This window comes from Trichosurus vulpecula, chromosome 2 (assembly GCF_011100635.1).
Source record: "Trichosurus vulpecula isolate mTriVul1 chromosome 2, mTriVul1.pri, whole genome shotgun sequence".
In the NCBI taxonomy this organism is placed as follows: domain Eukaryota; kingdom Metazoa; phylum Chordata; class Mammalia; order Diprotodontia; family Phalangeridae; genus Trichosurus; species Trichosurus vulpecula.
The window spans coordinates 125,293,005-125,317,739 of record NC_050574.1 but is presented as its reverse complement, the minus strand read 5'-3'; the positions used below and the strand labels follow the sequence as shown (position 1 = coordinate 125,317,739).

At 39.3% G+C, this 24,735-nt stretch overlaps 1 protein-coding gene across 1 annotated transcript in view; it reads right to left on the bottom strand.

The window, feature by feature from the left end:
* FCHSD2 (FCH and double SH3 domains 2) overlaps positions 1-24,735 on the bottom strand; it is a 359,064-nt gene that overhangs the window by 80,916 nt on the left and 253,413 nt on the right. Inside the window, exon 10 of the mRNA XM_036745787.1 lies at positions 10,494-10,589. Within this exon, the coding sequence (XP_036601682.1) occupies positions 10,494-10,589 (96 nt within the window). The remainder of the gene's footprint in view (positions 1-10,493; positions 10,590-24,735) is intronic.

The following is a 24,735-nucleotide window of genomic DNA, read 5'->3' as shown; positions in this document are numbered from 1 at the left end:
TTAAGATCATACTATGGAGACAGAAGCAGTGATCATCATTACCATCCTCATGATTACTGTTACATTCTGACAGAGCCCCTTAGCCAGAAATGCAAAGGAATTTATAGCATCTGATTAATTAAAAAAAGGACTATTATCCAAGTGCCCACAATACTCATTAACTTACTGAGCAACTAGAATCAAATCCCAAACCAAATCATAACCATTTTAATTTTAGTGTTTTTTTGGGGGGTGGGGGGGGGAGAAAGAATAGTGGGGAGTTGATGGAGTATGGGGTCAGGAGCCCTGGAACAAGTTCTGCAACTGGGTTTGTGTCCCAACTTTGTCAGTAATTCACTGTATTGCCATGACACAAGTCCCTCCCTGGATGGCAGTTCTTTCATTGTCTCCTAAACCCTCTGCAATCTGGCTTCTGCCCACACTGCTCAAATGAAGCTGCTCCTTCCAAGTGCCCAATGATCTCTTTCTTGCTAAATCTACTGGTCTCTTCTGAATTCTCATCCTTCTTGCCTTAACATTGCTGACCACCTTCTCTTCCTGACGTGACATAGTATGATAAATATTTATTAAGTGCCTCTACTATGTGCCAGGCATTGTGCTAAGTGTTGGGGATACAAATAAGAAAAAGACAGTTTCTGACCTCATAGAGCTTACAATCTAACAGGAGAAAACAATACAAAAAATGAAGCTGACAAGGGAGGGGGCGGGGAGATGAAGGGTTATGGAGAAGAGATGAAGGTATTCAACACAGGGACATAGTAGAGAAAGTCTGGAGTTCAGTCTGAAGAGAAATGTGATGTCGCTGTCCTGGGCACCCTCCTTAAATGGAAGTTCTAGAAAGAGCCATTCAATCAGTGGGAGAGGGCACAGGGGTGAAGGGTACTTCTAAGGTGTGAATTTCTAAGCTAGAGTGAGTTTCCCAAGTGGAGAGATTTCTGGGGCACTGTAGAAAAAGTCAGCCTGGTGAGGAATGAGGGATGAGGTATACTATGGAAGAGTATCTCTTATTCAAAAGACAGACAAATGTGGTGAGTATCATCTATCAATACAGAAGAATAAACTCACATGAGGAAATCTTGGAACCAGAGTGGGTAAGTGTTAGGGGAAAATCATAAGAAACAAACACCTAAGTTCTCTTGTTACCAGAGTATATTACATACCACATGAACAGAAAAAATAAAACAGACAAGTTCAGGAAATGGATCAAAAGGCTGACAAAGAAGCATGACAGGTACTGATAGAATTCAGGACAGAAGTGAGGAGAGCTAAGCTTGACATGCACCCTAGATTTGGAGAAAGAAGATTTCAAAGGGTTTAGAGAAAGGAAAATTAGGATTTATGGCCTGAACTTCTATAGAGGATATCAGCACAGAGCCTTTAAGAATGAAGTTCTAAAGACACAAAAATAAATAATTCCAAAGAAGATATAAAAAGGGGAGCTGCCTAATGAGACCAATGTGGACACATAGGAAACTTACTAGCCAACTTAGATCTCAAAAAGACATGTAAAGAACATGGAGGTAAAGATAGAAAATGAAGGATTAATATAAAAATGTGGCACAGTCCTCTACAAACAGTATCAGGAGTATGAAAGCTGCACATGATCTAAGGCTGGTGAGGAAAGCTAAGGATAACAAAGAGAGTTGCTTTTGTGTTTTTAAAGATACACTAGAGAGAAAGGAGACTCACAGAAGGCACAAGACTTTTGTAAGGAGTAGATGGGACAATAAGACAACAGATATAGAATAGAGTGGGTTAGCTCTTATTTCACTTTTGTAATTTTTTCCAATGAGAATTCCCTTTGCACCGGGGAGGTCACAAACAGTTCCAGGAGAGCCGATAGGCAATGGTATTCTCTGCGAGCATGGACTTACCCTTGATGACCTCATTACCCTGCACAGATTAGCTATACCTTCTGGTAACGAAAGAAATGGCAGATACGATTGCTAAGCCACTGTCAGCGACTGCTGAAAGATCACGTAGGATGGAAAAAAATACTGGAGGACTGGAGAAGGCAAATGTTCACATTCTCAAAAATAGGAAGAGAACAGAAGCAAACTATGGACCAGAGAAACCTAGACTTCAATTCTTGGCAACATTCTAGAAAGTGTTGTTAGAGAGGTGTTAGAAAAGGAAGTGCTGATCACAAAGGGTCAAAATAGCATCACTACAATAGGTCATGCCAAACCTCATTTCATTTTTCTGCACAGAGTTACTAGACAGGTGGATCTAACGACTTCCACAGATACAATTTATGTAGATTTTAGCAAAACATTTAACAAAATCTATGATGCTATTATTATGAAAGAAATGAAGAGTTGTGGCCTAGGTGATGAAATAATAATAATGTGGTTTTGAAATTAGTTGAATGGCCAAACTCAAAGAATGAGCATTGATGATTCTACGGCAACTCCAAAGGTTTCCATGCATAAAATATCCCAGGGATCCAAGCTTGGCTCTATGCCACTTTATCAACGACTTTGATTAAGATATAGATATAGATGGCACGCTTATCACATTTGTAGACAACATACAGAAGAGAGAAACTGCTACTTCCCCTCCCTCCCCCAATGAGAAAATAAGGATCCCAAAATAATAGGAGGCTTGAATATTGGATCAAAATTGAATAAGATGACGATAAGGATAATCCTAATGTCTTCCATTTAGATTAAAAAACAAACTTCACAAATTCAAGATTGGAGAGATGTGGCTGGTCAGTATGACACAGTAGGCAAGAAAGCTAATACAATCTTTGTCTACTTTAAGAGTAAAACAGTGTACAGCAATAGAGAGCCGAGAATTCTGTTATATTCTGCCCTGGTTATATCTGTTACTAGGTTTGATGTTAAGTAGTGTGTTCAGTTAGGGGCACCAAATTTTAGGAAGGGCATTGTATGTTGGATAGTGTCCAGAGGAGGATACCTAGAATGGCGTAGGACCTACAATTCATGCCAAATGAGAATCAACTGAAGGAACTGAGGATTTTTAGCTTGGAAAAGAAAAGATTTAGTGTGTATGTGATAACTGCCTCTAAGTATTTGAAGGGCTGTCCTATAAAAGAAAGATTAGACTTGTTCTGCTTGGCTCCAGAGAGCAGAATGAAAGACAACAGGTAGAAGTTGTAAAGTGGCAAATTTTGGCTTGATATGAAGAAAAACTTCCTAAAAATTAAAGCTGCCCCAAAGAGGGACAGGTTTCAAAGGGAAGTAGTATGTTCTCCCTCACTGGGGGAAGGGGTCTTCTAGTAAAGGCTGTTGGATCACTTGCCAGGTGTACAGGAGATCTGTGGACAATGTGGGCTAGGTGTTCTAGGAGGCTGAGCCCATGCTCTCTGGGTACCTATGGCCAGGCGTGATGTAGGGTGAATTCTTATTCAGATACAGGTTCCTTCCAACACTGGACACGGAGCCTGTAAGACCATGACTGTGGGACCAAGTCTTCTTTCAGATTATGCTGCTAATCTGTGTCTCCTGGTATTTCATACTTTTAGATGGACATTATTAACATACCCAAAGAGTCTTGGATTTGGAATCGGGAGACTTGAGCTTGAATTCTGCTTCTGTTGACTATCAGGGTTATCTCAGGTAAGTCTCTCCTTCCCCTCTCAGCATCTCATCTGTCCAGTGAGTGGATTGGACTAAATTATCTCTAAGGGCTCTTCTAGGTCTATACATTATGGTTGAATGTTCTCTTAATTTATTATGAAGATTATTATAGAGGCCAAATGGTTTCCATGGTTTATAACCTGGCATTAGTGAAGACTAATCACTGAAACTAAGTTACTCAGATGACATCTAACGCTTACATTCTGGGATCCTAACATAATGGGGTTGGGGTGACCTACTTAAATTGTCTTTTTATAATTTATCTTCTTCATCTGGAAGATGGGGATAACAATACTTGTACTCCATACCTCTTGGGTTTATTGTGAAGAAAGCAACTTCAATACTTTAAATTGCTAAAGACATGGTAGTTACTATTTTTATTATTATTTTAAAAAATACCAATCCTCCTATTTCCCCCTCCCCTCTACTATCTACTAAAGTACTGAGAAGAAGAAATAGGGGGACTTTTGGTTTGAATGTAAATACGAAAATAAGTTAAAACACTGTTGAGTCAAGGAACTTCTTTTAGTTCTGAAGAGAAAAAAAGACTAATAATATTTTATCCTACAACCAATCTATTTCATTTTATGCCTTACCATCTTCATTTTGCTCCCAATATTCAGAATTCTTTCTATCTTCCTTTTGACTGAGCAAAACCAAAAGAAAGTAAGACAAAACACGAACAAAAAACCCCAAACTAAACAAAACAATGCAGAAAAGTAATTGTACATGATTGTGAATGTGGGATTTAGAGCTTAGATAATACATGTTGCTCCCAACACACATACAGTTCAGTCTAATAGATTATAAGGAAACTACAGAGAATCATAGCATTAGAAGGGACCTTGGAAATGATCGCAGATTACTTTCTGCTGCAGAAACTCATTTCTTTAGTAACTAATATTCTTTAAGATGCTCTATATCTACAAATCAGAGTATCATAATCCTGGAAAAATTAAACTTACAACCAAAAATGGTAATGTAAAAACACATGGTACATATAGCCAGGCTGTAGTGTATTACCAATGATGACTTAGACATGAGAAATCATATAAAAGAAGTTACTGGTGTCATGTATGAGCAAAAAAGGCAGTAGGCTGGCAAAGTTAGGGGAGAGAATTATAAAAGGCCTGAAAACTACCTTGCTTCGAAGGTTGGTGCATCTTCATGTATAACCTATATCAGATTATTTACCATCTCACGGAAGGAAGAGACAGGATTTGGAACACGATGTTTAAAAATGATAGTTTTCAAATGTAATTGGGAAAAATAAAATATTAAACAAGTAAAGGCATTTGAGTAAAAAAAAAGATTAGTGTATCTTCAATGAAGGATTCATGGAAAGACATGGATAAGAATTTAATGGGTTGAAAAGGCATGGAGGTATTCAGTCCAGTAGATGGACAACCATACAGACATAATCACGTGTCTACTAAAGTATTCAACTAGTATCACTCCCTCTAACAGACTGTAAAATCCATGAGGGGAAGGCTTTAATTTGTGTTTGTGTCTGTAGAACCAAGTATAGGACACTGGATATAGTAAGTACTTAAATATTTCTTGAACTGAATTTCCTTCTCTGATGAGGAAATTACTTGGAGAAAATATCTAACAAAGAATATATCCTAATGATTTGGCCATCTCTCAGCCAAGCAGAGGTTGCTGAAGTATAAAGTGGACAAGTACATTATATTTATTGCAGAGGGTTCCTTTAATCTCACAGGGAGGCACAGAGCTGTAGGCTCTTCAACTGTATCTTTCAGTCATACTGGAATAAAGGCCAAACCTTCCACTACCTTTCACTGATTCCACAATCTGATGCTACACTGCCTTTTCAATGTCATCTCATTACTTCTCTCCATGTACAATATGGACCAGCTAAACTGAATGACTTTCTTTCTCCTGAATAGGTCCTGTGCATGTCCTTGGTCCTGATGCTCCCTATGCCTGAAATGTCTCCTCTCCTCTTCTACTTTTAAATTCCTACCTATAGTTGAGAGCTCAATCCAAATGCTACCTGCTTTCCTGGATCCCTCTTCCTTTAGACTGCAAACTCCATGAGGGCAGGGATCAGATCCTAACTAAGTCCTTGGCTCTGTCAAATGGCTCAACCTAAGAAACTGATATAATTTTATCAATGAGAATGCCATGAAAGGAGCAGCATTACCATCAGCTTTGTTGCTGCATCCTAAGGCCCATGAGACTTTTCTATCACACTTGTAGCTGAAACCTCTTATATGTGTTGTTTCCCCTTTTAGAATGTGAGCTCCTCGAAAGTAGGGACTGTCCTACTTTCCTATTTGTCTCCTCAGCAATTGGCATAGGGCTTTGCACATAATCAGTGTTTTTCATTCATGTATGCATTTATTCATATATTTAAACTCTATATCTTTCCCAGTACCAACCATAGTACTCTCTATAGAGATGCTTGATAAATGTTTGAGTGAATGAATAAATCAAGGATCCTTAGAGCTCAGCTCCAATTAAACAAACACATTGGAGCTAAAAACAGGAAAATGACTGACTTCCAGAAGTTCAAGTCAGCTCTTTACTGCCACAATCCGTGATCTGTTATATGCAGCAGAAAGAAAGTGGAAAGGAAAGGGTCTCCCCCCAACCCCCCACCCCACATACCAGGAAACATTAAAAAGCTGGCTATGAGAACTGCTTTTGCTCAGCATTTTTTCCTTTATAGATGTGCTTAGTTTAGCTTGGAGGATATGGGGTATTTTCGTTATTTTTCTTTTCTTTTTTTCCCCTCACACTAAGGTAACCTTGTTCACCAAACAGGGTTCCTGATAACTGGCCCTGTCAATCTACTCTCATAGCTTACAACTTGGCTCACAGAATGTCCCTTTTTTCTTAGAGGAGATTCAGAGGACTGGGGGGAGGGAGGGAGGTGCCCTTTCTTAACATGACTCTCCCAGTTATCTCTTGCATCAGCAGACTTTCCTTCCAGGCAAGGCAAGGTGAAGCAAATTCTCCTATTAGAAGGAATAAGGTCTTTTTGGCTTTGCTTAGAGAAAGTAGAAATGTTTTTGGAGTCCAAAAAAAAAACCCCAAAACCAAAAACAGTCACTTCTAGAAACTAGGTTCTGATCTCACATCTGCTAACTGAGTAGCCTTGGGCAAGTCACTATTCTAGGACTCAATTTTCTCCTCTCTAAAATGAGAAGGATGGAGCAGATGGTCCCAAAGGTCTATTTCAAATCTGAAAGCCTATAGCTTGCTCTACATAGTAGGTGCATGGAACCCACAGACAATACAGGTCAGACATTGGCACTCTATACTTCAAGCATATGGTACCAACCTAAGTCCTAAATCCAAGCCATGTGAAATAAGTCTTGGAGGGGGAGGGGTCTTGGGCCATGGCTTAAACAGAGTTCTCCGTGCTTTTATCTTCTCCTCCTTCCTACTTGGCTGAGAATTTCCCCAAGGTAGGAACCATGTCTCAGCTATGCTTTTTAAAATCTATCCCTGTGTTGTTCATGTTCTGTATACAGCAGTTGCTTAATAAACATTTGCTGAACTGAATTTATGAGTTAGAAGAGTAACCCAAGAATTCTACAGTCTGACTCAGTCTAACTCTCTAACTTTACCTCATATTTGTTGGTGAAAACAGATATGCATTAACCTCAAAGAATTTTATTTAGCACAAATATTTCCCAATTTGACATGTGGCTCCTTTTATTTGAAATAGAAATAAAATGTTATTTACCCTATGTAATATAATAAGTCAATTAACCATATGTAACATTAGTTATAAAGATTCTACCAATATAGATCCAAAATATTCAATATATGAACCTTGTCAACAAATGTAACTGAGAAAAGTGACAAATGGATCCCAATAATGTTTCCAGAAGCAGAGATCCCAGTTCCTAAGGCATTAATGATGACACATATGAGACTTGGAAGCTCTTCCTCAAGTCAAGATCAGAATTGGTCAAATAGGAATTTGAATTCCTAAATGAAAACGATGAGAAGTAAAAGCCCGTGGGTGATCACATACCACAAAACAGGAGGAATTGGGAACTAACAGCATGGTACATTTAACTGTCAATTCAGTCCGTGAATGGATTTTCCTTGTGATGTCGTCACTGTTGTGTCTGTGTATTCGTCCACCAGCTCCCCGAGGGGCCCCACCCTGACAGATGCTCCCAGATCATGTACCTCTGCTATGGTCATTCTCATAGCACTGACGGGTGAGGGCTCAATATCCACCAGCTGCACTGCATTTAAACTCTGTCCGAGAGAAAGCCCAGAGACAGAGGAAACAGAGCATAGAGTTAGAGCTGCAACGCACAAAGGCATAAGGAGAGCAGTTAAGAACATTTAGCAGGAAGTATAAGGAAAAAGGAAGGCTCCAATCTAATAGTTTGGCTTAAGAAAAGTTAGAAAAGGGTTAAAGTGGTCTATCTTTTTCTGATGACAAAAGTTAGGATAATTTGTTTTCAGTTTTGATTTTAGTTAAGGTTTTAATTTTTATTTAAAAATGCTATAGCTCCCTTTCCCTACTCTTCTCAGTCTTTCACCCTTACACTCATTTACAACCAAACCTCCATTCTCATTCCCTAGAGGGACAATCCCAAATTAATTTACAGGTCATTGGCAGAAAGTAACAGACAAGTTGAGACCTATGTCAGTGGAGAAGACTTCCAATAAGATCCCAGACTCACTGACAAATCTACACAGCAACTAGTGCATACCTGGCTAGCACTATGACAAATTTTAAACCTGCTTCAAAAGATGTGGCTGATGCGGTGGAATGGGGCTCCAGGGTGTGAGTCCTAGCTTGCGTGACCTTGGGCAAAGCATTTCCCTTCTATGAGCCTCAGTAACCTCCTTTTACAAACGAGGATTACAATATTGGATTATCTGCCTCATAATGTTTATGGTGAGAGCTGATGAGATAAAGGGAAATCCACATAATGTTGTCATAAGAAGGTTATTTTTACAATATATCCAAACCCACTGTAACATCGAGAAATTACCTGATCACCTGAGACACAAATTGGATGGATGACTGAGTGGACGAGCTAGCATTGGAACCCCAGTGTCAATGATTCCTTGGAAGGCCAGCAGGTCTGCTGTTCCCTTTATAACACTGTTTCTACGGAACTGCTCCCTATAGCACCATTCTGTCTAACTCTGTAGGACCATTGCAGAAGTAATCAATGGCTTAGGTAACGAAGGTCTGTAATGTGTCTTAAAGCACTTTGTTGGATGCAAAGCACTATAAAAATGTCTGCTATCATTACCTTAATGCTGATTATATTCCTTATGCTATCCAGTAGTGACAAACTGAATCTGTGATTTCATCTATCTAAGGAGCTCCTGGTGAGGAAACTCCATCCATGGATGCAGCCTGACACGTACTCTATAATTCAGTCTCAGAAAGTTGCCCAGGGCATTGAAAGGTTGAGTGGCTTGTCCAGGGTTCAGGGTCCATATACAGCCAGAATGTGGCTTGAATGGGACTTGAACACAGGACTTCCAAACTCTGAGGTCGACTTTCTGACACATTCTCTCCCTTTCTCTGTCTCTTTCTCCTGTACCACAGCTGCCTTTATCCATTACCTATTCCTCGGAAAAGTTCATTCTCATTCTCTAAAAGTTTCAGAGAGTGAACCCAGGAATAGAAAAGCTGGGTTTGGGAATTTTCTTTCAAAATCATCGCTGAGGTTACAAGAGAGGAGGTACAGTATACTGGTAAGAAGAAAGGGCTTTAGATTCAGGAGACCTGGGTTCACATACCAGAACTTACATTTTCTAAATGTACAGTTCTTAGGAAAGTAACTTGCTTAAATTTTCTGGACCTCGGTTTCTTCGTATGTAAAATAGTTATTATCACTATCACCATACTCACCTCATAGATTGTTACAAAGAAAATGTTTTGTAAACCTTAAATTAGCACTGCAGAAATAAGAGCTATTTGTGATGGTACTCTAATTGGACTCAAGAAAAGAGAAAGGAACAGCCAAAAGACAAGTTAAAAACACCCACAAAGGCACTCAGTAGTCTATCATTTCTTTCATTAATATTCAACCAAGGATTTTTTTGGGGGAAAACCTAAGATGCAATGTGTCATGTGCAGAACAGGGTGACTCGCTGTGAAGGCATTATATTGCTGATTGATCATGTGAAGATGGCAGAATGAAAATTATGGGTTAACTGCTTTTTTAGAAACAATGTTATAAATGAGAAAGGAAGTAGACACTCAGGGGAGTTAAGGTTGCTTGAACTCAAGTCCCTGTTGACTATTCAATCTATGTTTCAGATGACTGGATTAAAGTTATTACATTACAGCAAGGGTTCATGATGCTTTGGTGGCATTTGGTTTAAAACACAAGATTAGAGATCAAGAGCTGGAAGGTTAGAGGTCACCTAGTCCAACCTCCTTTATTTTATAGATGAGGAAACTGAGTCCTAAGAAAGGACAAAATTATGCAGGGTATTTTATTTTTATCTGATAGAAAAGAAATAACTGACATTTTAGGGAGTTGTTTTCCTTCCTGCTTCTTCCTTTTCCACTTGGATTTTCAGAATTTCAGTAACTCCTCTGAGATTTTCACCCATTTTAGTAAAGAGCTGTTAGCTCAGAATAGCAGCATAAAGGCCTGCTGGGCATCTTAGTCATGTTACTGGAAGTAAGCTTGCTAGTTTCTCTGCAGGGGATGGCTTGGCCTTCTCTTCCATTTTGCTTGTAATAAAATCAGCTCCACAGAGCTGGTGAGAGCCACTCAGGGTTTTCCATCTAGTTCAGGAATGCAAAGCTGTTTAAGGGCACATGGGAAACTTAGCAAGCCCAGCCTGGCTTCCTGGAGAAAGCTACAAACATAACAAAAAAGATAACACAAAGATGAGGAGACAGAAATATTTTCTTACGGTATCACTGTCACTGGGATGGAACTGGAAAGGTGGTGGTTTATGAAACACAGAATTCTCTTGTAAAAACAGCTGAAGATTGTAATCCCGCACCACCTGCAGAGAGAACAGAGCACTTGTAAGATTTTCAGAAGCCTCAGAACATGCAGGTCAGGGACTCAGTATCGAATGGTTTTGCCCTGCTCCTGATTCAAAGAAGGAGCTGTCTAAAAAGTCTGCATAATATTTAGGCTACAAACTTTTTCATCTTAGAGAAATACAAGATCTAATTAAGAATTTGTCTGTTTTTCTAAGAACCTAACTATGGAAGCCACCAATTATCCGGAAGTTCAGGATCTGAGATTACGTAGTAATACACTTTCAGATGGAAATAAGCCATGTCTGCCAATTTGATGATCTAACAAAAGGCTGGCTTGCTTTGGGGTTTGGGTTAGATGGTCTCTGAGATCCCTTTAAAATGTAAAATTCTATAAAATGCAGTTCAGAAGTATGAGATTATTCTTAATATTATCATTACCAGTGCCCTAAAGTATATTATCAGAGACACGTATGACTAGAAAAGGAAGTGAACTAGTCACTCATGTGGGGCAAGGTAGGCGACTAGCAGATAACCCTCTTGCTTCATTGACACCCACCCAACACTGAAACCTCTAGAGCAGAGCTCTTAACTGGGAGCCTATGAACTTATATTTCCATTTGAAATTGTACATATTCAACTGGATGCATTTAAAAGTATCCTAGACTTATTCTGCTTTGCCCCAGAAGGCATATTGAGGAACAGTGTCGGGGGAGAATGTAAGTAGTCAGATTTCAATTTGTTAAAAGCAAACATTTCCCAACTATGATGGTTATTTAGGAGTCGAATGTCCCGGGGGTACTGATTCAGAGAAAGGTTTCACGAGGCTGACTGCCCAGGCCCAAGGCATTAGAGACACAAAATAGGTGTGCAGAGACCCCCTGCTCCAGAGGAAGATCACCAGAACATGGAGAGTTTGCAGTAAGATACAGGGCACAAAGGCTGAGTTAAACTGCTAAAACAGATACATCAATGAGATCACAGATCCATATCAAAAGTACCATCATTGGAAAAAAATATTTCTGAATGAAATATATGCATGTATATTCTGGGAGCCAGGCATTGTATAAACTAGTAAAACTGACCAGGTAATGCCTTCTAGAAAGAGAGAGAATACTATAGTAGAAAAAGCACTTGACTTGGAGATGGAAGAGCCACTAAGGAGATATAGAGATAAGTCCCTTTACCTTTCTGGTCTCAGTTTCCTCAACTGTATAATGGAGATAACAACACTATCTACCTTACAAGGTTATTGCAAGACAAATGTTTTGTGAACTGTAAAGTGTTATGGAAATAGGTTATTATAAAAATAATTGTTATTGTAGAAGCTTATCATGAAGAAACATGTAGAGAAACAATGTAGTACGATGGAAAAAAGACTAGATTGGAAGTCAGAAGGCAGAGGTTCAAATCCTTGTTCAACCATTGACCCATGGGATCTTAGGCAAGTTCCAGAATGTCTTTGGGGGTCAGTTTCCTCACCTGTAAAATGAGGGGATTAGACTTGATGACCTTAAGGTCTCTCCAGCACTACATTTATTAGCCTATGATATAACGGGGTGGAATTAAGAAACTAAGGATGCTTAGCTTACAGAAAAATGATTCCAACTGGCACATAATTGTTGATTTGGAATACTGCAAAGCCCATTGTGAGGGTGTGTGTGTGCGTGCACGTGTGCACTCATGAGCAGTGGAAAGAACATGAGATTTGGAGTCAGAAGACTTAAGTCAAATCCCAGCTCTACTAATCACTCCCTGAGTGACCTGGAACAAGTCAACCTAGCTCCCTTGGGGTTAGTCTCCTCTCTATAAAATGAGGGATTAGATGGCAGAGATCTCTAAAGTCTTTATATACCATGATCTTAAGACTTATTCTGGTTTTCCACAGAAGACATACCAAGGAACAATATAGTCAGAAAATGTAAGCAGGCAGATTTCAGTTTGTTATAAGGAAATATTTCCCAACCACAATGGTTATTTAGGAGGAGAATGAGGTGTTCCAGGGGTACTGAGTTTTTCATCATCAGATGCATTAGAAAGGCAGTCTGATGTAGTAGAAAGGGTGCTGGATCTGGAGTCAGATGATTTGGATTCAAATCCTGGCTCTGATGCTTACTACTTATCTGACTTTTGCTTGTTTTTATAAATTTTATTTTATTTTCAATTAACAAGCATTTATTTTCTCTCTCTCCTACCCACTAGGCTGGCAGGGGGGAGATACAGAATTTTTTTTGTAACAAATATCCATAGTCGAGCAAAACAAATTCTTACGTTGATCACGTCTAAAAATCCTGTGCTTTGAATCTATACCCTCCTGACTTTCCAGACTTCAAAACCATGCCTTCACCACAGAAGGCTCCTTCAGAGCCTGGGGCATTCTTGCTCTAGTAGAGAATACCACCCCTTCAGCCTGCTCATCCTGGAATATTCCTCTGCAAGGCCCACCTTCTCTTTAATTAGTGGACTTCTGGAGTTTGCGTTTGGCCTAAGGGCCCAAGCTGACCTATTCTCATTCCCTTCCCAGCCTATACTGACTTTCTGGACTTTAAAACCATGGCTCTGCACCAGGTACCTCCCTCCCCTCGACCTGGCCCCTGGGCATGGGAATGGATTGGATGACCCTTCACATCTCTCATCACTCTGAGACTGTATGATGAGAAGCAAAATTCAAGGCATTTGAACAACATTATTACATATTATACGTCTTGGAAAACAATCAGTCAAAAGGCATATATTAAAAGTGCTTCCATGTGCCAGGCACTGTGTTAAGCACTGGGTACACAAAAAGAGGCAAAAGACAGTCCCTTCCCTCAAGGAGTTTACAATTGAATGAGGGAGACAGAAAAGTTGGGAAAAGCTTCCTATAGAAGGTGGGATTTTAGTTGGGCTTGACAGAAGCTAGGGAAGCCAGAAGGTGAAGATTACTAGGGAAAGCACTCCAGGCATGGGGGATGGCCAATGAAAATGCCTAGAACCAAGAGAGAGAGTGTTTTATTTGAGGAACAGCCAGGACAGTGTCACTGGATTGTCCAGCATCACTTCAATCCAGAATACATGGCAGGAGCAAGGTATAAGAAAATTGTAAAGGTGTATGGGATGGGAGGTGGGGGGTAAGGAGGGAGGGAGGTTATGAAGGGTTTTCAATGCCAAAAAAAGGATTTTGTATTTGAACCTAGAAGTGATAGGGAGTCAGTGGAATTTATAGAGTGAGTGAATGAGTGAGTGAGTGAAAGAGAGAAAGAGAAAGAGTGAGAGAGAGAGAGAGTGAGTGTGTGTGTGTGTGTGTGTGTGTGTGTGTGTGTGTGTAAGTGTGACATGGTCAGACCAGCAGGGAATGAAAGGAAGCTAATTTTCAAATTTTACGAGGATTATTTCTTTTTCCTTATGCTTGTCTTTAGGTCATTTTGCTTCTCATTAGCATTTTCGGCAGACAGATTATAGGAGTCAGGAAAAGAAACAAAATATCAAGTTATGTTTTAGCATGATGCATGGTATCATGGAAAGAGTGCTAGGTTGGGAAGAAGACTTGGAGTCTTCACTGACTCACTGGGCAAATCCTCTTTCTAAATCTAAATTTCCCCAAATGTAAAATGAGAGGGGTGGTTGAGATACCTAGTATTCTTCATACTTCTGACATTTTATGCTTTAAGGTCCCTTCTAACTCTAAGGTTATTTATCCTAAGATCCTTTCTACTGCTAACATTCTGCTATTCCATGGCTATGCTGACATCACTGGCTAAAAATGAGGTTGACTACTGAAATCTAAGATTTGTTTGGCTGTCATATCCTAATCCTACTTTAACCTTTACTCAAATGGATGAGGTATTAGGAAATACCTATTTTACAAAAAGGGTTTCTTTGTAGAATTATACACTGAATTGACCAAATGTGAAAAATTCCTAATGTGTTTTATAAGGGACAGCTAGCCACCACCTAAACAAAGCAGCCCCGATGGGAGAGGATTGCCCTTCCTGATGTCAAAGACACACACCATCAAAATGCTTTTATATTTAGGAGCAGACACATTTTCTATCGAGGCCCTATGCTACTAATGCCAAAAAACCAAAGGCCCACCTGTATCCATCAGTTTTGCACCAGAAAATTATATGAATGTAAAGAGTGGGAGGCATGAAAGCTATTCCTTGTAATACCTGTAAGACTGGCCATATTGCTTTTTTTGTTGAACTTTCTCAAAGCAAGGATTAAAAATAAAGTATCATGGGACTGAGATTCTATGATACAAAAGAAGAAACAACCTAGAGGGGAATCATTTTTTGCCAAATACCATTTGAAAAAGTGAAAAGAAGGATTTGTCACTGAGGACACTGCCTTTAGAACACAGTGATTGTGGTGCTCATTCAAAGTGAGAGAAGAGGATTGATTTATACTGGACAACAAATTAAATTTGACTTTACAAACATTTATTAAACATTGAGGCGTTGTGCAGGAGGAACACAAAGATGAAAAGTGACAGTTTCTGCGCTCAAGAAGTTTTTAGAATGGGGAGCAGGGGGAAGTGGCTTTGGTCAAAGGGAGAGTGATAGATGTACACAGAAGAGGTCCAGGCAAAGTAGATAGACCACAGCACATGTGACAATGCCTTTACACTAAGGAGAGAGTTCCAGCCAGTACTAGATGCCTGGAGGTTCATTCTTGCTGGGTTTACCTAAAATAAACCCTTCCAGAAATAAGAAATGCTTTAGCAATTGTGGGTTGGGTTTAAATTTTAAGATAACTAAAGAGTGTTATCTAGAGAGGACTGACATTACTCATGTTCTTCCAAATGGCAGGAGATGCCTAGAACTGTTTCTCAAAACTAACTCTTGCTAGAGAGAAGTAGCTGACCCTTGCTTACAAGGTAACTTCTTATCTACTTTATGTGTGTTTTCTATATAACCATATATGTGTTTTGCATCTATGTATGTATGTGTACACACACACACACACACACACACAAAATGTTGTTTCCCTCATTAGAATGTAATCTCCTTGAGGCCAAAGATAGTTTTGCTTTTGTCTTTGCATCCCTAGTGCTTAACATATGCTTGCTTGATTGAAAATCATCCTCTACACTGTTTCTGAGATCTACGTCTGACCACGTCATTCTCCTGTTCAAAACCTTCAGTAGCTCCCTATTGCTTTTGGGTTAAAATTCAAACTTCTGTACTTGGCCTTTATACCTCTCCACCATATGGCCTCACCTAACTTTCTATACTTCCTTCATGCATTCTACATTCCAGTCAAATTGAGCTATGAGCTTATTTTTTCAACTCAACATGCCCTCTCTTGCCTCTAGGCCTCATTACAGGCTGTAGCCCTTACCTGAAATACACTCTCTCATCTCCACCTCTTGGAATCTTCAGCTTCCTCCACTCTTTCACCCCTCCCCATGTGGAGCTTTTCCTGACCCTACTGTGGTCAGTGCTCTCTCCATCTTGAAATGACTCTAATTTATTTGTCTGTATATATTTAAGATCAATGAGTTGGCAGGAAACATGGTGTATGCCACAAAAAGAATGTATGTGTTTTGAGAACAGGGTCTATTTAATTTTTTTTCCTTTGGATTCCCAGAGCGTATCATGGTGCCACAAAGCAGACAAATAAATACTTATTTAATTGCACTGAAGTGCTGACTGCCCCATTTTCTAGTATGACCACTTCCCTCCTCTAACTTCAGCTTTCTTGTCTGTCAACCAAATCTATTCTAAGAAAATCATTTTGGCAGCTGTGAGGAGGATAAGACTGGAGCAGAGAAACCATCCAGAGAAAAGGTAATTAGGGTCTAAACTAGGGTTGGGTTGTGTGAGTAGAGAGAAAAGGATGTATATGAGAAATGTTGGGGGAAAGAAATGACAAGATCTGGCAACCGACTGGATCTGCGGGGTAAGAATGAGGAGTCAAAGATGATTCTGAGGAAGTGTATCTGGATGATTGGAAGGATGATCCTGCCTGGGACAGTAACAGGAAGTCTGGAAGAGGGATGGGTTGCAGGGAAAGATACTGAGTTCTAGTACAGACATGTTAGCTTGAAATATCGATAAAACGTTCAGGGATTTTCAGGAGGAAGTTTAGGAGAGAAACCAGGGCTAGAGATACAGATCTGGGAATAATCTGTAGAGAGATAAGTGAACCCATGGACAATGATGAGATTATCAAGGGAGAGAGAGTAGAGAAAGAAAAGAGAAGTGAGCAGAGGACAGAATTTTGGGGTACACCTATGACAAGCATGAAGAACCAGCAAAGGAGACTGAAGAGACAGGCAGGAAGATAACTAAAAGAATCTCAAAAAGACAAAACAAAAACAAAGCCCCACAAAACACACCCCCTTACTCTTCTTTCCCCTAAAAGAAGAACCAGAGAAGAGAGAATATCCAGAAGGAAGAGGTATTTGGATAAATCTAAATACACAATTCCCCCATCATAGAGAAAACAAAATATAGTATGTACTGTCGAAATAATACATTGTGTCTTGGAACCAACTACACAAGTTTTATATTGCATTTCAAGAAACTACAATCCCTGACAGGTTCACAAGATAATTCATAAATTTGCTAAACTTGAAGAAATGAAATATGAACAAAAAAGTTAATTATCTGCTTATTCTCACCCCCCTCAAATAGTGGGAAGGGAGAACATTTATATTTTCCACAAAATGTAAATATTGTGTTGTTTCAAATAGCCATATCCCTAAAACGAAAAATCTCTTAAAAAAAAAAAAGAAAACAGAAAGCAGCTTGCCAATTTCCCCCCTCCTGCCTTGCCTTTCATAATTCATGTGGACAGGCAGTCGTAGCCATACAGTACTTGACCTTTTCTAGCATATGCTTTTATCACAACATCCCAGGTAGAGGAGAAGCCTCATGCCTATGGAAAGCTCCTATACACCCAATCACCTGCGCCAGGGTGACAATGCAGAGGATTAGAGTGGGGAGTAAGTTCAAAAATAACATTTGTTTTTGTTAAGAACACAAAGCATTTCATAAAATATTAAAGTGAAAAGGCATCTCCAATTTGTTAATTGTTACAACTTAACACAAGGCACCAAGGGCTAGGTTTTTTCCCTCCTCCTTAGAGTTGGGTTTTGGGAATAACTGCCAAATGTTTACAGAAAGATTATATAATCAACTCATGCTAATTAACCCAAACGATATTCCTGTAAAGAAGATAAATAATATTAACCCAAATCTAATGGCCTTTTTTTGTGAGTCCCCACACATCTTGAACTTTCTGCAGCTCTTGACATTGATGACTTATACACTCCCTTCTCTTTTGGAAGATTTTCTTCTCCTCTGTCTTTAAAGACACCATACTCTCCTGGATTTCTTTTCTTCTACTTCTTTAACCACTCCTATATATCATCTTCCTGATGCTTTAATGTAGATGACAGCCCAGGTCTATCTCCAGCCCTTCCCCTTTCTCTTTGCATACCCTTTCCCAGGCAACCTTTCATTTCCACAGTTTTAATGACTATTTCTACATAAATGATCCCCAAATGTCTTTCCAATCTTGACTTCTCTTCTGTACTTCAAGCCTATTTTACTAAATGCCACATAGGGGTAGAGAACCTATGGCCTCGAGGCTACATGTGGCCCTCTAGGTCCTCAAGTGTGGCCCTTTGACTCAATCCAATCTTCACAGAACAAATCCCCTTAATAAAAGGATTTGTTCTGTAAAACTTGGACTCAGTCAAAAGGCTGCACCCAGGGACCTAGAAGGCCACATGTGGCCTCCAGGTTGTAGGTTCCCCACTCACGGAGGATCTCCACATGGAATTTCTACAAGCACAACAAATTCAACATATCCAGTGCTGAGCCTGTCATGTTCCTTCCAAACCTGCTCTTCCTTTCTGACTTCAAGATTTATGTTTGCAACATCCTCCCCTAACTCATGTTTGAAACTCTGCACCTAACTCTCCAGTCTCCTTTATGTCTATCTAGTCTGTTAACAAGGGATGTCCATTCTTCCTAACATTTATCCTACGTGATACTTTCTTTTCCAATTGCCAGCCTTTCAGTAAGTGCCTTCGTTACAATCTACTTAGACTTACACACACACACACACACACACACACACACACACACACACACACACACACACTCATAGAGAGAATGTGTGTGTATGTATACATACGTTATTTACCTTAACATTCATTTTTAAAAATTTTGAGCTCCAAATTCTCTCCCTCCCTCCAGCCCTGCCCCCACCCCTTGAGAAGGCAAGAAATACATCAAATGTAAATGTAAAGTCATGCAAAACATATTTCCATAGTAACTATGTTGCAAAAAAGCAAGAAAAATAAAGAAAATGAAAAAAATTTGCTTCAATCTGCACTCAGAGTTCATCAGTTCCCTCTCTGGAGGTAGACAGCACTTTTCATTGTGAGTCCTTTGGAATCATCTTAGATCTTTGTATTGATTAGAATAGCTATGTCTTTCATAGTTGATCATTGTTATAACATCGCTATTACTGCGTACATTGTTCTCCTAGTTTGAATCACTTTACTTTGCATCTGTTAATATACATCTTCCCAGATTTTCCCAAAACCACTCTCCTTGTCATTTCTTATAGCACAACAGTTTTCCATCACAATCATATACCACAACTTATTCAGCCATTTCCCAATTGATGGGTATCCCTTCACAGTTTCCAATTATTTGCCACCACAAAGAGCTACTATAAATATTTTTATACACATAGGTCTGTTTTCTTTTCTTTGATCTCTTTGGGATACAGACGTAGTAGTGTTATTGTTGTGTCAAAGGGTATGAAGTTTTATAGCCCTTTGGCCATTGTTCCAAATTTTCTCCAGAATGGTCAGACCAGTTCACAACTCCATCAATAATGCATTAGTGTCCAAATTTTTGCACGTTCCCTCCAGCATTTGTCATTTTCCTTTTCTGTCACAATAGCCAGTCTGATAGGTGTGAGGTAGTACTTCTGAGTTGTCTTAATTGCATTTCTCTAATCAATAATGATTTAGAGCATTTTTTAATATAACAATTGATAGTTTTGATTTCTTCTTCTGAAAACTGCTTGTTCATATCCTTTGATTATTAATGATTATTAATGGGGAAACGGCATTTATTTTTATAAATTTGGCTCATTTCCCTATATATTTGAGAAATGAGGCCTTTATCAGAGAAATCTGCTGTGAAAATTTCCTCCCTCCATTCCCACTTTTCTTCTCATTTTGGCTGCACTGGTTTTGTCTGGGAGAAACCTTTTTAATTTCCTGTAATAAAAATTATCCATTTTACTTCCTTGCCCAGACTTTTGCAAAATCCTTGTAAAAGGTCCTCCCAACTCTACTCTTTCCCCTTTAATCTATCCTTCATAATAATATTCTCTTATGTATAGATATGGGGCAGCTAAGTAGTACAGTAGGTAGAGTGGTAGGTCTAAAGACTCACCTTCCTGAGTTCAAATCTGGCTTCAGACACTTATTATCTGTGTGACCCTGGGGCAAGTCACTTAACCCTGTTTGCCTCAGTTTCCTCATCTGTAAGATGAGCTGGAGAAGGAAATGGCAAAGCACTCCAGTATCTCTGCCAAAAAAAATTCAAATGGGGTCACAAAGAGTCAGACGTGACTAAAAATGACTGAAAAACAACAATGCACAGATACTATCACGTCACTCTTCTGTTCAAAACTCTTCAGTAGCTTTCTATCATCTACTGGGTAAAGTTCAAACAAGGCCTTCAAGAAGTTAGTGCCATTCTGCCTTTGTGGTATTCTTTCATATCATACCTTTAATACACTCTATTATCTAATGAAACGGGATAACTCTTTGTCCTGAGCTTCTGAATTCCATGTCCCATCAGTATGTTTTGTTACTATCTAATATACTTATCACATAATGTTGTATATTAAATCTATTTGTGTTTATGTATTATCTTCCTAAGACTGTGAGCTCAATGAGGGCAGCGTCAATATCTTATTCAAACTCTGTATCTTTCCTCTTGGCTAGCACGGTGCTTTGCATACAATAGGTGCTGAAAAATTATTTGTGAATAAATAAATTTTACGCACAAAAAAGGGACATTTTCTTATTTAGGATGTAAAAATCAAGTTTTAGTTTCCAACTCACCACTCTGTAAACAGATTATTAGCCTGCATTTAACTGGATGCTACTTCTTAATTCAAAAAATATGTGATATCCTTGTTAAGAATGTTCCCTTCACCAACACCTACCATGCTAAACTTACTAACTGGTTTCATGAATTGCTGTGGCCAAAAGAGTCTGTTTTGTGGTGGCCAACCCTGTAGTGTTAAGCCTCTTTTAGATAGGCTAGGCCTCAGCCAGGTCTACTTTTGAAGTTTTTCCTTTCTGGTATGTCCTGAGAGGGTCTCAACATCATTACAATTGCCCTGGGTGGATGGCCCAGGGTTATCACCATTCTACAAGGAGACATGCAAGAAGGGAATTAGTGGAGGTTCAAGTAGCTAACAAAAATTTTATGTAACAAGCCCTTTGTACAAAGAAACAAAAAGAACATTAGCATGGGACTGGAAGAGCTATCTTTTCTAGTAGTTGTGCTAAAAGAAACAGGAATTCTTCATGTTCTGAGGAAGGCTTTTGTATTAAATTTTGCTTTCTGATACCTAAATATGGGCATAGTTAATTTATTGATAATGTCAGTATAATGTAAGCTCCTTTGGGGTAGAGACTGTTTTTCATTTTGTTTTTGAATCCCCAGTACCTAGCCCAATGACTTATATATAGTAGGCATTTATTATATGCTTATGGAATTGGATTCGACATTTATATACTTTACAATTCACAAACCACATTTCTCATAACAGGCCCATGAGACAGGCATTGAAGTAATTATTATAACCATTTTATAGAGTAAGACACTGAGGTTTGAAAGGTTAAGTGACTTGTCAATGGTCCCAAAGCTAAAAGACAGAAACCAGAATTCAAATTCAGGACTTTGGACTCCCAGTTCATGGCTATTCCTATGAAGCTGCATTGCCCCTAGAGTCGTTTAGACTGTAAGAATGAGACCTCATGGGACCTTGTAGTTTATCTAGGCCCAAATTGTCATTTTATAGATGAGAAAAATGAGGTCTACTATCAGAGATGTAATAATACAAATATCCATTACACACACACACACACACACACGCACACACAGCACTTAAAAATGCCTTCTGTAGAGCACCAGCCCTGGAGTCAGGAGGACCTGAGTTCAAATCCAACCTCAGCCACTTGACACACTTAATAGATGTGCGACCTCGGGCAAGTCACTTAATTCCAATTGCCTTGCCAATTGCCTCCCCTCCAAAAAAAAAAAACCCAAAAATGCCTTTTTCATTCATTTGTTCATTGGTCCTCACAACAATCCTGTGAAATAGGTATCCCAAATTTGCAGATAAGGAAACTGAGGCTGAGAGAGGTGAAATGACTTGCTTAGAGTCTAAGCTAATTCCTGAGGCTGGATCCAAACACTGGTCTCCTTGACTGCACGTCCACTATGCCATACTGTCTCTCAAAACCAATCCCTCAAAGTGAGCACAATTTCCCTTTACTTTATCATGTTCCCTCTGAAGCTTATTGTCTAAGGGCCCAAACTAAATTTCAATTTAACTAATATCTAGGAAAACTTTTCTACAGTGTATTACACACTGCCCTGCTTTCCAAAAGAGAATCAAAATAGAACCTTTCACTGATGGCACATGGCTAGAAGAGTTTTTCCATTTCCTCCCTTTAGACCAGCTGTCATTGTCTGTTGTTGGCGAGCAGCTCTTCCAAACATGTTACACTGTTATTTGAATAAGGAAGATAGCTAGAATGTACTATGTACCTGGCATAGATAAGCACTGAAGGAAGGGTCTAGGACATCTCTAAAAAGATGAAGGCTTTCTGAAGGAAAAGTTCATCATCATCCAGCTTGAGTGGCATTAGAGTAGAAGGCTCTAACAGGTAGGTCACATTATGTTTGAAATGTGGTCTTCCATTTGTTGGCTTATGAAAGGTAGAGAAGGTGATGGTAAACATCACTGTCCAGATTAATTGGTCCATGATTAACGGGAAAGGATACCATTTCTGGTCAGTGAGGGCAAAAGTAGAATCTACTACTATTCCCAAGAAGCATCAGAACCCCCATGGGAGTGGGTGGAAGTTGGATGAACTTTTTTCACAAATTTATCTCCACAAAATCCTATAAAGGAAGGGTTTATTATCCATTGAGAGCAGAGTTAGGATTAGGGATAACATCCAGATTTGGTGGCATTTAGCACCTAGCTGAACTTCCCACATTTGCTGGGAACTCCAGATGAATGGGGAGTCATAGCTGCAACAAAGTTATACACGGAAGTCTTGTTGAAATGCATCCTCTTTGTAAAGAGGAGTAGAAGCATGTGTAACTGAAGCCTAACACTTCTCTACTTCAACACAAAACAAACAATTTTGGGTACAGGAGAAAGAGCCAATGATGATTTTGGGGATGTCTTTTATGGGATTTTGGATTGTGTAGCACCAACCAAAATCTCTCTCAGACTAATGGAAACATGTAGGTGATATCCTATGTTAGGAGTTCATGGTAATTCCCCATCTAGTCAGGCCTGCCAGGAGTATGTCTTTGTCTTATTGATTATGAAGCCTAAGTGCCAATTAATGATTTTCACCACCACTGGCATCATTTGTGGCTCTTCACTGATCAATGTTAGATCCACAGAGTTCCTGAATGCCCCTGAATTTGAGAGTCTGAGAGCATCTGGGAATTGGGTTTAATGGTCTAATTACAGGTGTCCTGAAGCAGAGGCCTCAACTGAACAGAGGCCTGGAGAGGGGACAGACTAGTCATCTTCCAATCTCAGAATTTATCTGGCTGCAATTCAAATACAGGAATTGTTTTGCAATCAGAATGCTAGATATCTACCGGGAACAGTTAGCAAATTAGCAGACACCAGGTCAAGGTTACTTTGAGGGACAGGCTCTTTCAGAATGGAGCTGAAAGAAACGAAGGCACTTTGGATAGGACTTTTGTATTGTAGAGATGACTTTCTGTGAAAAATAGGTCTAAAACCACTTGGCTTTATGGGGTAAATTGACAAACAGATGTGTCATGGAGTAAAGGGTTCTGGATCAATCAAACCTTTAGGGGTTTAGGAAGCTGGTCCTAGATACCATGAATCAGAGAGTCCTATGAAGTGGTACCATGGAATGTGACTTTGGATGCAGGGCCTGACCTTTGAGGTATACAAAGGAAAAAAAAGTTTGAGGGTTTGTTGTGCATCCATATCTCTTGTTTATTCTCCCTCTTTTCTCTCTGGTTGACAGCTAATAATTGTCAGAAAGGAGTAATGAGCCCAGGTTTTCTGCCTTCAAATCCAGTGACCTTTCTACTCCATGTTGTGACTATAAACCAAGCACTGGACTGTGCGTCTAGAGCAGTGGTCTCCAAATGTTTTTAAACATATGCCATATCAGTAAATTTTTTTGAGGACTCCCTCTTCCCATAAGTGCATTTTTTATTATTTAAAACTGCATAAGGCACTATTGTATTAATAATTGCGTTCATTATAAAACTTAACAAAAACTGAAATTTTAAAAAGATGAAGTAAAAATGAAAAAAAAATTGATCTTAGAGTCCCTAGAGGGCCAATGAAATTTATCAAGAAAGGCAGTGAGTTCCCCTTTAGGTAAAATAACTTGAGCAGCTATGTGGAGGATTTATTGAAAAGAGTATAGTCTAGATTAGAGGCAACGAGGGACGGACCTGGGTTGGTGGTAATGAAAGTAGGGAGAAGAGAAGAGATGTGAGAGACCTTGGGGAGGTAAAAGGAAGAAGATTTGATAACTGATTAGATATGTGAAGGACAGGAAAGAAAGGAGTCAGGGATAAGGCCAAGGTTATAAAGCTGTGTGACCAGAGGAGTGGTGGCATGCATAATAAATACAGTTAAGTTTGGATGAAGGGAAAAAATAGTGTAATTACAATTTATCCCTATTTGCTCATCCTGTGTTACTGTTTTCTACTGGAAAATAATGGGGGGAGGGGGTGTGCACCTTAGTCAAGGGCCACTATAGACATACCTCATTTTCTTGTGCTTTGCTTTACTGCATTTCTCAATATTACTCTTTTTTTTAAAACAACTTGGAAGGGCAACCCTGTGTCAAATAAATCTATTGGCACAATTTTTCCAATAGCATGTGCTCAT